Source organism: Pseudorca crassidens, chromosome 4 (assembly GCF_039906515.1).
Source record: "Pseudorca crassidens isolate mPseCra1 chromosome 4, mPseCra1.hap1, whole genome shotgun sequence".
NCBI classification, from domain to species: Eukaryota; Metazoa; Chordata; class Mammalia; order Artiodactyla; family Delphinidae; genus Pseudorca; species Pseudorca crassidens.
Genome location: NC_090299.1, coordinates 112,428,699 through 112,442,149, shown reverse-complemented (window position 1 = coordinate 112,442,149; position 13,451 = coordinate 112,428,699). Strand labels below are relative to the sequence as shown.

Here is a 13,451-nt window from a genome sequence, read left to right as displayed (position 1 = left end):
CACAAAATTAATATAGCCCAAACAGAGCTATTTCATTATTGATTCCTGAAATAAGTTTCCCTGTCACAGTAAGTGCCACCATCATCCCCACCTGTTCAAACTAAAAACCTAGAAGTCATCCTAATTTCCTCTTTTTAATATTCCACATCCAATCCATCAGTGAGTCCTGTCTGCTTTGCCTCCAAAACATAGACACAATTCAGTAACTTCCCTCCATCTCAACTACAACCATGATGCCTTGAGAGTTTCATCTCTTGCTGGTTGATTACAAGAGCTCCCTAACTTATCTCCTTGCTTCTGGCTCTACATTTCTTTACCACATTCTTCTACCCCACACAGCAACAATGAGATCAATCTTTCTAAAGTGTAAACCAGATCGGGTCACTTCTCTGCTAAAGATCATCTGTCCATCAACTTTCTATCACAATAATAAAAGAATAAATATAAAAATTAAAAAAAGATAAAATCAAAATTCCTTAAAACCTACATTATCTGGCTGCTGACCTCCTCTCTGATCTCATCTGATTTTCTAATTCCCTTCAATAGCTGCCTTCCAGCCATTCTGGTCTTCTTACCATCTCTTGAATATGCCATGATTGCTGTTATCGCAGGAGATTTTAATACATGTTCCTTCTTCTTGGGATATTTCTCCCTCTCAAATATTTATCTCTTTGGGGTATCTCACCCTTCAAATTCCATGGCTATCTTCCTCATTTCATTCAAGTCTCAACAGATGTCACCTCTTTAAAGTAATTTTTCCTGTATACAGTAGATAAAGCAACCAACCATTGTCTATTCAATCTCTCTATATTCCATATTCTATGTTCTATGTTCTTCATAGCACCTATCCAGAGCTGAAATTAATTGTTCCATTTTTATTTTGTTTACTAATTTTTTATCTCCCTCTCTAAAATATAAACAGTTTAAGGTCATAGATTCAGCAGTGCCCCAGTGTCCCAGCGACTAAAACAGTTCCAGGCTTGAGCAGGTACACAAGAAATATATATTGAGTGATTGGAAAATGGATGGGAGTTGGCCAAGAAAATACACAGGTGTATCATTTAGGAGGCTGTTACAGTAATATATTTAAGATATGATGGGTGTTCGAATCTAGATAAATGGTATTTGAGATGGTGAAAAGTGAAGCGATTTGACACATTTAGAAGAACTTAGTGGCTCATTCAACATGGGTGAAAGAGAATAAAGAGTTTATTATGGGACTTCCCCGGCAGGCCAGTGGTTAAGACTTCACCTCCAATGGAGGGGGTGTAGGTTCCATCCCTAGTCAGGGAGCTAGATCCCACATGCCTCATGGCCAAAAAACCAAAACATAAAAAACAGAAGCAATATTGTAACAAATTCAATAAAGACTTAAAAAAAAGAAAGTTTATTATAACTGACATCTCATCTGGGTAAATGAGTGGATGATGCCATCATTCATTTTTAAAGGAAATACCAATAGGATAGAAAGGTTAAAAAGACATTTTTGAGAGGAAGTATACCATTGCAGTAAAAAAAACATGGGCCTAGCGTCTCTAAAGCTGTTTGTGTTTGTTGATGCTACTGTTTAACCATGGGCCATTTTTTTTTCAACCCTAAGAAACCTTATTTCTATCCTTCCTATGAATGAAATTTGTTCTTGTCAATTTTTTTTCTTTCAAATGTGCATGTTCCCAAATACAACAGATCCTTTTTCAGTTCTTATCCTGCTTGATCACTGATGATCGTTTGTTCCTTCTTGAAAGTCCTTACCATGGATTCCTATGTCACCACATTTTTCTGCCTTTCTTCCTACCTTTCTATCTTCTCCTTCTATTAATGATCAGATAAATTCCAAACTTTTCTGTTGTGACTGACTAGTCTAGTCCCCACCCATATTTCCAACCTCACTCAGCCCACTTCCACCAAGAAACTTTCCCTGCTTTCAAGTCCAGGATCATTCTATACAATTCTCTAACGAAGGCATGATTTCTTTTTCTTTCTGAAGAACATTGAGGATTTTATCTGCATGTGAAATTTTCAAGGGACATGATAGTGAGAAAAATGCCAACTTTTTTATTGAGAAAACTTTGGTAAAAATAGATATCCTTATAACATATTTTTCTGTTGCTCTAAATTTTTCATTGTACTACTTCTGATTATTTTTCTGTAATTCACTATTACAGTTTCAGCATGAATATTTGTCTATTTTTATCCTTAACTTGGAACATTTTGAGACTTAAAGAAGACTGTTATCACCAATATTATATTAGCAAGCATGAAAGCAAATATTCCAAATAATATTAGCAATTTTAAATATTTGATCTAGCACATATTTTAATAAAGCAAGAGCATGCTCTCCTTGTATGATTCAAAATCATATCTCTCCATTATGTGGTTTCTATCACACCTCCTCAGATAGGACGATAGGATGACTATAGGGGTAGCACAAATCAGGTAGGTAGGGGAAAACATTGGGGATGAGTGGATGACATGATTTGGAGAAGTGTAGTAGGAGCTTGGGTTGAAAAGAACCATGAAGTTTCAACATAGGAGTAGCACAGAGTTGGAGATGACAACCAGTCTGCCAAATACAGACATTTTCCCCACAACAGATACACAGAATACTACTAATATTTTTCACCATTTGGCTACTTCTACAGATGTAAATTGGAATAATTTTTTTTTTACCTATATTCTTATAATATATAAATAATAAAGAGCTATATTACATCCCTCATGAATTACCTTTCAGAGACAGTAGTGAAAGTTATGTTATTAACTAACTATATATTATATACTAACTGTGCCTTTAAGGTATACATTTTTAGCCTTTGAATGAAATGTACTCACGCTCACTATTCCATTGCGATTGTCTTCTTCTCTCACTGCCAGAGCCTTCAGAAAATTATCATGCAGGTCTTTACCAGCACTTGTTAATGTCCTATAAAAAGCAGGTCTTCAATTATAATATATTAGATAAACAAATATGTTGAAAATACCCTGGGTACAAAAAACAATGCTTGTTTATTCCAAGTGACAATCCCTTTAACACTAAAACTATATATACACATTATACAAAATCATTATAAACCATAAACAATTATTATAATCTATTAGATACTTCAATTTAATTTCAAACAGTTATACAGTCTTTATTTACAAATAATTGGAATCAAGTTTATAAATAATATCAATACTGACACCAGATACAGTTAATTCCATTTATGTGCCCATATTATTCTTTTTATCGTGCCATGAAAATTCAATATATTTATTCCCCTCACTACAAAAAATAATTTTAAATTGCCTGTAATTTAAGTACAATTTATTAATTTAATATAAGAAAACTAAAATATTAGCCACTTAAGCCAATTCAGTTACTGGAACAGAGCACTGTTTTAGTTTTATGAGTGGAGATAATCAAGGCAAGACAGGAAACTAGGTTATCTTTGCCAGATAAAAGAAAGCATTAGAGAGAAGAGGGGAAGATGGCGGAAGAGTAAGACATGGAGATCACCTTCCTCCCCACAGATACACCGGAAATACACCTACAAGAGGAACAACTCCTACAGAAAACCTACTGAACGCTGGCAGAAAACCTCAAACCTCCCAAAAGGCAAGAAACTCTCCACGTACCTGGGTAGGGCAAAAGAAAAAAGAATAAACACAGCCAAAAGGAGAGGGACGGACCTGCACCAGTGGGAGGGAGCTGTGAAGGAGGAAAGGTTTCCACACACTAGGAGGGCCCTTCGCTGGCGGAGACTGCGGGTGGCAGAGGGGGAAGCTTCGGGGCCGCGGAGGAGAGCACAGCAACAGGGGTGCGGAGGGCAAAGCGGGGAGATTCCCACACAGAGGATCGGTGCCGACCAGCACTCACCAGCCCGAGAGGCTTCTCTGCTCACCCGCCAGGGCGGGCGGGGCTGGGAGCTGAGGCTCAGGCTTCGGAGGTCGGAACCCAGGGAGACGACTGGGGTTGGCGGCGTGAACACAGCCTGCAGGGGGTTAGTGCACTGCGGCTAGCCGGGAGGGAGTCCGGGAAAACGTCTGGAGCTGCAGAAGAGGCAAGAGACTTTTTCTTCCCTCTTTGTTTCCTGGTGCACGAGGAGAGGGGATTAAGAGCCCTGCTTAAAGAAGCTCCAGAGACGGGCGCGAGCCGCGGCCAAAAGCGCGGACCCCAGAGACGGGCATGAGACGCTAAGGCTGCTACTGCCGCCACCAAGAAGCCTGTGTGCGAGCACAGGTCACTATCCACACCTCCCCTCCCGGGGAGCCTGTGCATCCCGCCACTGCCAGGGTCCCGAGATCCAGGGACAACTTCCCCAGGAGAACGCACAGCGCGCCTCAGGCTGGTACAACGTCATGCCGGCCTCTGCCGCCGCAGGCCCGCCCCACACTCCATGCCCCTCCCTCCCCTCCCCCCCCCCCCCCCCCCCGGCCTGAGTGAGCCAGAGCCCCCGAAGCAGCTGCTCCTTTAACCTCGTCCTGTCTGAGCGAAGAACAGACGCCCTCCGGCGACCTACACACAGAGGCGGGGCCAAATCCAAAGCTGAGGCCCTGGCAGCTGTGAGACCAAAGAAGAGAAAGGGATATCTCTCCCAGCAGCCTCAGAAGCAGCGGATTAAAGCTCCACAATCAACTTGAGGTACCCTGCATCTGTGGAATAACTGAATAGACAACAAATCATCCCAAATTGAGGAGGTGGACTTTGAGAGCAAGATTTATGATTTTTTCCCCTTTTCCTCTTTTTGTGAGTGTGTAGGTGTATGCTACTGTGTGAGATTTTGTCTGTATAGCTTTGCTTCCACCATTTGTCCGAGGGTTCTATCCGTCAATTTTTTTTTTTAAATTTTCTTTTCTTAACAATTATTTTTTATTTTAATAACTTTATTATATTTTACCTTTTTTTTTTACTTTATCTTCTTTCTTTCTTTTTTCCTTCGTTCCCTCCTTCCTTCCATCTTTCCCCCTCCCTCCTTCTTTTCTTTCTTTCCTTCTATCTTTCCTTCTATCTTTCTTTCTTTCTTTCTACATCTACTAATTCTTTCTTTCTACTTTTTCTCCCTTTTATTCTGAGCCGTGTGGATGAAAGGCTCTTGGTGCTGCAGCCAGGAGTCAGTGCTGTACCTCTGAGGTGGGAGAGCCATCTTCAGGACACTGGTCCACAAGAGACCTCCCAGCTCCACATAATATCAAATGGCGAAAATCTCCCAGAGATCTCCATCTCAACACCAGCACCCAGATTCACTCAACAACCAGCAAGATACACTGCTGGACACCCTATGCCAAACAACTAGCAAGACAGGAACACAACCCCACCAATTAGCAGAGAGGCTGCCTAAAATCATAAGAAGTCCACAGACACCCCAAAATACACCACCAGACATGGACCTGCCCACCAGAAAGACAAGATCCAGCCTCACCCACCAGAACACAGGCACTAGCCCCCTCCACCAGGAAGTCTACACAACCCATTGAACCAACCTTAGCCACTGCGGACAGAGACCAAGAACAGCGGGAACTACGAACCTGCAGCCTGCAAAAAGGAGACCCCAAACACAGTAAGATAAGCAAAATGAGAAGACAGAAAAACACACAGCAGGTGAAGGAGGAAGATAAAAACCCACCAGACCTAACAATTCAAGAGGATATAGGCAGTCTACCTGAAAAAGAATTCAGAATAATGATAGTAAAGATGATCCAAAATCCTGGAAATAGAATAGACAAAATGCAAGAAACATTTAACAAGGACCTAGAAGAACTAAAGATGAAACAAACAATGATGAACAACACAATAAATGAAATGAAAAATACTCTAGATGGGATCACTAGCAGAATAACAGGCAGAAGAACAGATAAGTGACCTGGAAGATAAAATAATGGAAATAACTACTGCAGAGCAGAATAAAGAAAAAAGAATGAAAAGAACTGAAGACAGTCTCAGAGAACTCTGGGACAACATTAAACGCACCAACATTTGAATTATAGGGGTTCCAGAAGAAGAAGAGAAAAAGAAAGGGACTGAGAAAATATTTGAAGAGATTATAGTTGAAAACTTCCCTAATATGGGAAAGAAAATAGTTAATCAACTCCTAGAAGCACAGAGAGTCCCATACAGGATAAATCCAAGGCGAAATATGACAAGACACATATTAATCAAACTATCAAAAATTAAATACAAAAAAAACATATTAAAAGCAGCAAGGGAAAAACAAAAAATAACACACAAGGGAATCCCTGAAATGGTTAACAGCTGATCTTTCAGCAGAAACTCTGCAAGCCAGAAGGGAGAGGCAGGACATATTTAAAGTGATGAAGGAGAAAAACCTGCAACCAAGATTACTCTACCCAGCAAGGATCTCATTCAGATTCGATGGAGAAATTAAAACCTTTACAGACAAGCAAAAGCTGAGAGAGTTCAGCACCACCAAACCAGCTTAACAACAAATGCTAAAGGAACTTCTCTAGGCAACAAACACAAGAGAAAAAGACCTACAATAACGAACCTAAAACAATTAAGAAAATGGGAATGGGAACATTCATATCGATAATTACCTTAAATGTACATAGACTAAATGCTCCCACCAAAAGACACAGATTAGCTGAATGGATACAAAAACAAGACCCATATATATGTTGTCTACAAGAGACCCACTTCAGACCTAGAGACACATACAGACTGAAAGTAAGGGGATGGAAAAAGATATTCCATGCAAATGAAAACCAAAAGAAAGCTGGAGTAGCAATTCTCATATCAGACAAAATAGACATTAATATAAAGACTATTAGAAGAGACAAAGAAGGAACTACTTAATGATCAAGTGATCAATCCAAGAAGAAGATATAACAATTGTAAATATTTATGCACCCAACATAGGAGCACCTCAATACATAAGGCAAATACTAACAGCCATAAGAGGGGAAATCGACAGTAACAAATTCATAGTAGTAGACTTTAACAGCCCACTTTCACCAATGGACAGATCATCCAACATGAAAATAAATAAGGAAACACAAGCTTTAAATGATACATTAAACAAGATGGACTTAATTGATATTTATAGGACATTCCATCCAAAAACAACAGAATACACATTTTTCTCAAGTGCTCATGGAACATTCTCCAGGATAGGGAGAAGACTCAAATCAATAGAATTAGAAATGAAAAAGGAGAAGTAACAACTGACACTGCAGAAATACAAAAGATCATGAGAGATTACTACAAGCAACTCTATGCCAATAAAATGGACAACCTGGAAGAAATGGACAAATTCTAAGAAAAGCAAAACCTGCCAAGGCTAAATCAGGAAGAAACAGAAAATATGAACAGACCAATCACGAGCACTGAAATTGAAACTGTGATTAAAAATCTTCCAACAAAAACAAGCCCAGGACCAGATGGCTTCACATGCGAATTCTTTCAAACATTTAGAGAAGAGCTAACACCTATCCTTCTCAAACTCTTCCAAAATATAGCAGATGGAGGAACACTCCCAAACTCATTCTACGAGGCCACCATCACCCTGATACCAAAACCAGACAAGGATGTCACAAAGAAAGAAAACTACAGGCCAATATCACTGATGAACATAGATGCAAAAATCCTCAACAAAATACTAACAAACAGAAGCCAACAGCACATTAAAAGGATCATACAACATGATCAAGTGGGGTTTATACCAGGAATGCAAGGATTCTTCAATATATGCAAATCAATCAACATGATATCCCATATTAACAAATTGAAGGAGAAAAACCATATGATCATCTCAATAGATGCAGAGAAAGCTTTTGACAAAATTCAACACCAATTTATGTAAAAAACCCTGCAGAAAGTAGGCATAGAGGGAACTTTCCTCAACATAATAAAGGCCGTATATGACAAACCCACAGCCAACATCGTCCTCAATGGTGAAAAACTGAAAGCATTTCAGTTTAAGATCAGGAAGAAGACAAGGTTGCCCACTCTCACCACTCTTATTCAACATAGTTTTGGAAGTTTTAGCCACAGCAATCAGAGAAGAAAAGGAAATAAAAGGAATCCAAATTGGAAAAGAAGAAGTAAAGCTGTCACTGTTTGCAGATGACATGTTACTATACATAGAGAATCCTAAAGATGCTACCAGAAAACTACTAGAGCTAATCAATGAATTTGGTAAAGTAGCAGGATACAAAATTAATGCACAGAAATCTCTGGCATTCCTATACACTAATGATGAAAAATCTGAAAGTGAAATCAAGAAAACACTCCCATTTACCATTGCAACAAAAAGAATAAAATATCTAGGAATAAACCTACCTAAGGAGACAAAAGACCTGTATCCAGAAAATTATAGGACACTGATGAAAGAAATTAAAGATGTTACAAATAGATGGAGAGATATACCATGTTCTTGGATTGGAAGAATCAACATTGTGAAAATGACTCTACTACCCAAAACAATCTACCGATTCAATGCAACCCTATCAAACTACCAATGGCATTTTTCACAGAACTAGAACAAAAAATTTCACAATTTGTATGGAAACACAAAAGACCCCGAATAGCCAAAGCAATCTTGAGAACAAAAAATGGAGCTGGAGGAATCAGGCTCCCTGACTTCAGACTATACTACAAAGCTACAGTAATCAAGACAGTATGGTACTGGCACAAAAACAGAAAGATAGATGAATGGAACAGGATAGAAAGCCCAGAGATAAACCCACGCACATATGGTCACCTTATCTTTGATAAAGGAGGCAGGAATGTACAGTGGAGAAAGGACAGCCTCTCCAATAAGTGGTGCTGGGAAAACTGGACAGCTACATGTAAAAGTATGAGATTAGATCACTCCCTAACACCATACACAAAAATAAGCCCAAAATGGATTAAAAACCTAAATGTAAGGCCAGAAACTATCAAACCCTTAAAGGAAATCATAGGCAGAACACTCTATGACATAAATCACAGCAAGATCCTTTTTGACCCACCTCCTAGAGAAATGGAAATAAAAACAAAAATAAACAAATGGGATCTAATGAAACTTCAAAGCTTTTGCAAGGCAAAGGAAACATACACAAGACCAAAAGACAACCCTCAGAATGGGAGAAAGTATTTGCAAATGAAGCAAGTGACAAAGGATTAATCTCCAAAATTTATAAGCAGCTCATGCAGCTCAATAACAAAAAAACAAACAATCCAATCCAAAAATGGGCAGAAGACTTAAATAGACATTTCTGCAAAGAAGATATACAGACTGCCAACAAACACATGAAAGAATGCTCAACATCATTAATCATTAGAGAAATGCAAATCAAAACTAGAATGAGATATCATCTCACACCAGTCAGAATGGCCATCATCAAAAAATCTTGAAACAATAAATGCTGGAGAGGGTTTGGAGAAAAGGGAACACTGTTGCACTGCTGGTGGGAATGTGAATTGGTACAGCCACTATGGAGAACAGTATGGAGGTTCCTTAAAAAACTAAAAATAGAACTACCATATGACCCAGCAATCCCACTACTGGGCATATACCCTGAGAAAACCATAATTCAAAAAGAGTCATGTACCAAAATGTTCATTGCAGCTCTATTTACAATAGCCCAGAGATGGAAGCAACCTAAGTGTCCATCATCGGATGAATGGATAAAGAAGATGTGGCACATATATACAATGGAATATTACTCAGCCATAAAAAGAAACGAAATTGAGCTATTTTTAATGAGGTGGATAGACCTAGAGTGTGTCATACAGAGTGAAGTAAGTCAGAAAGAGAAAGACAAATACCGTATGCTAACACATATATATGGAATTTAAGGGGAAAAAATGTCACGAAGAACCTAGGGGTAAGACAGGAATAAAGACACACACTTACTAGAGAATGGACTTGAGGATATGGGGAGGTGGAAGGGTAAGCTGTGACAAAACGAGAGAGAGGCATGGACATATATATACTACCAAGCGTAAAATAAATAGCTAGTGGGAAGCAGCCGCATAGCACAGGGAGATCAGCTTGGTGCTTTGTGATCGCCTGGAGGGGTGGGATAGGGAGATTGGGAGGGAGGGAGATGCAAGAGTGAAGAGATATGGGAACATATGTATATGTGTAACTGATTCACTTTGTTATAAAGCAGAAACTAACACACCATTGTAAAGCAATTATACTCCAATATAAATATGTAATAAAAAAAAGAAAAGAAAGCATTAAGAATTCAAGAGAGAAATGACTTTCTTTGGAAATAAATTTTAAAGAAAATTTATCACAGTGATCTTGATCAAGCAACACTGAACCACAAAATAAAGACTGCGTTCAAGAGTGATTTGAGAAATAATAAGCATTTCTTTATTTAGCAATTTTCTATATATTCAACAAACATTTCTATTGCATGTCTATTATGTACCAGGAACAGTACTAGGGACAAAGATAAATGAGACATAATTCCTGCTTTCAAGTTGCCTGTGGTCTGATGGAGGTGAACAGATACAGGAACATTATAATATCATACCATGTGATAAGTGTAATAATAGAGATATGGATGGATATTGAATCATAAGAGAAATACCTTACCTATTCAAGGAAAAGTCACTTAATCTTTTTTTTTTTCACACACAAACTGTATTTTATTTTTACAAGAGATAAATAAGTCACTTAATCTTAAGTTTTAAAGCCATCGTTGAACTAAGTGTTAAAAGATGAGACAGCATTAGCCAGTTTGGGGGTGAGGGTGGTGGGAGACGGAAAGAGTTTTGAGTAACTTCAAAGGAATTAAAGAACAGAGATGAAAAACTGCCAGGTGCCCTTGGGTAACTGCAAAACAGTCAGAAAGTAAGCACAGGAAGTGAAGGAGAAACCATACAATATTAATAAAAGCTAATATTTTTACAGACATACTGTTGTAAATATTTAGTTAAGGCCACTCAGCTAATCGGAGCAGACCTGTTTTCAAACTCAGGCAGTCTGGTTCCAAAACTGATTCTCATAACCATTAGGCCATGCTGCCTTTCCAGGAAGGCCTTGTATGCTACATTAAGGAGCTTGAGCCTTATCTTGTAGGAGATGAATCACAAGTGTCGTATGCAAGGAAATAAGATGGTCAATTTTGTGTTTCAGTAATAGTATCCAGGCATTGTGATAAACATAGCATGGAGGAGAGCCACAATGGAAAGATTAATTAGGGAGCTTTAGTAAGAGATGATGAAGACCTGAGTTAAAGCAGTGGTGGTAAAAATAAGAGGGGATAGATTAAGGAAATATTTAAAAGGGAAGTAGACCTGGTGATTTCTTTTTGTGAAGAGTTCAAGATTACTACCAGGTTTCTTTAAATCAATATAGGCATGTACAATATGTAACCTACTGATAATTTTGTTGAACTATAAATTCAACTCGTTAAGTTGATCACAGTTTGTCAGCTTTTCCTTTTCTAGTTTTATGTGCCTTGGCTTATAGTATCAATATCAACTAATACTCAAAATATCTAAATATACATAAACTACTCATTGGTACCAATGCAGAGAATCAGATATTTGAGAAATTTCTCAATTTATTGTGCTATTCAAAATTGAGTCTTCCATATTATAATACACCTATGCACTGCTCTGACATTAAATCTCCAAAATATCAAATTTATTTTGTCAGAAGCTTGCCCAGAAAACATGTATTTTTTCTCCATTGCTCACAGGTTAATCTTTTCATCACTGGTCAGTTTCTACCTAATTTCCTGCTTATGGTCTATATTTAAAACCAGAACGAGTTAGAAATTCTTTGTGAAGTTTGAACAGAGAATTAGTTTTACAAGTGTATCAATCAGGACTGGTTAGGTTATACTATAGTAACAAGTGGCCCAAATGTCTGTGGTTTATAATTACAAAGGATTATTTCTCAATAATGCTATGCATCAATAGCAGGTTGATTGTGGCTCTTCATCTTGAAGGGATGAACTGGGAGGCTCATGAAATAGCCTCTATCTGAAACATCTTTGGTTATTGTGCAGAGGGAACATGGTCACATGCTGGCTCTTAGAGCATCTGCTTGTAAGAGACTCATGTCACGTCCACTCACATTTGATTGGCCAAAGCAAGTGCCATGCCTGAAATCAATGGGATGGAAAGGTATAATACTGCCCAGGGAAGAGTAGCAAATATCTGTAAACAGTATCCTATGTACCCCTTGCTTCTATAGCATAACCAAACAAAGGCTGAGAGTAGATAGCTCAGTAAACAAGAGCAATAAAGAAAACAATTTCTGAGTAAAATTTAAAGGTATACAAAATGTGTTAAATAATGTGGTTCATTGCAATTTAACCAAATAAAGATGCTTTTGTAAATTAAGATCACTAATCTTAGCTCCAAAGCAGAATGTTTTCCCACAGACCCATAAAACTTCTAAAAATTATGGTTGAAGGAATGAAATAGTCTGGTATGTGGTCTTCTGTGATAGTCATAAACACCTGTTGGTTTTGCCTCCCTGACATCCCTTCCCACTTTTGATAACAGAACCTAATTTTTATTTGGAAAATGGTCCCTCCCACTTGCTATGCTTTGTTAACACAGTCATTTAAGGTACCCACTCACTCACAACTCTTACCTCCCAAATCCCAGCGAATGAATATGCCTCAAGCTTAACCAATATCACTTAACCTCAAGAGAACTTACATAATAAACAGAGAGACACAAGGATGAAAAGCAACTGGAATTGTAGTGATTGTCCTTAATTCCTACTACATAACTTCATCATTCAACTTTTTCTTCAAATCTATGATAACCAGTGCTCCTCCAATAAATCTCATTTTTTTATTTAGTTCATTAGAATTGGTTTCTATTGCTCACAACCAAAACCTATAATTGACATGATGGTTATCTAGCTAAGATACTGCAGAGCTCCTAAAGGTTTCCATATAGTAAGTCTACTGTCCACTCCTCCCACCTCCCCAAATACACCTGACTTTGCTGTAAATCTTTAGAACATTACAGATAAGTTAAAGTCCAATTTGATCACCAACTCCTGCCTCAAAACACCAAAGGTAACCATCATTATCATTTCTGCATGCATCCTTCAAGGTCATTGTCTATTGTTTACGTATATACTTGTGTACCCATAAAAGCATATATAGTATCACTTGGTGAGTTGTTCATTTTATCACATATTTTTCAACTTACTGTTTTGTTGCATTGTTGTTATTGTTCCTGGGAGTAGATGTTTATGAGAGTGCCAAGGAAGATCAAAATTATTCCCAAGTTTATCAGACATGAAAAGTCAGAATAATAGATTTCTAGGTACCATTCACTAGCAGGGAAGGAACTCCTAATATTCTGCCAGGCCTAGCTCACTTGCAAACAGCTGAGGCTTTTAGCAGGTATCTGGGCAGGGCAGGAAAAGGAAATAATTGCAGTAGAATTTTTGCTGTCCCTGGACACTTACTTTGACCCACACTGTTTTCCCTTTTTCCTTAAAAATAAAACCCTGGTTTTCACCTGAGCATGTAGCTTCCTG

General features: G+C 38.2%; 1 protein-coding gene across 1 annotated transcript in view; it reads right to left on the bottom strand.

Annotated features, from left to right (window-relative positions):
* The window catches only part of CFAP299 (cilia and flagella associated protein 299), a 635,581-nt gene that overhangs the window by 389,341 nt on the left and 232,789 nt on the right, over positions 1–13,451 (bottom strand). The window contains exon 3 of the mRNA XM_067734728.1: positions 2,833–2,923. Coding sequence (XP_067590829.1) covers positions 2,833–2,923 — 91 coding nt within the window. The remainder of the gene's footprint in view (positions 1–2,832; positions 2,924–13,451) is intronic.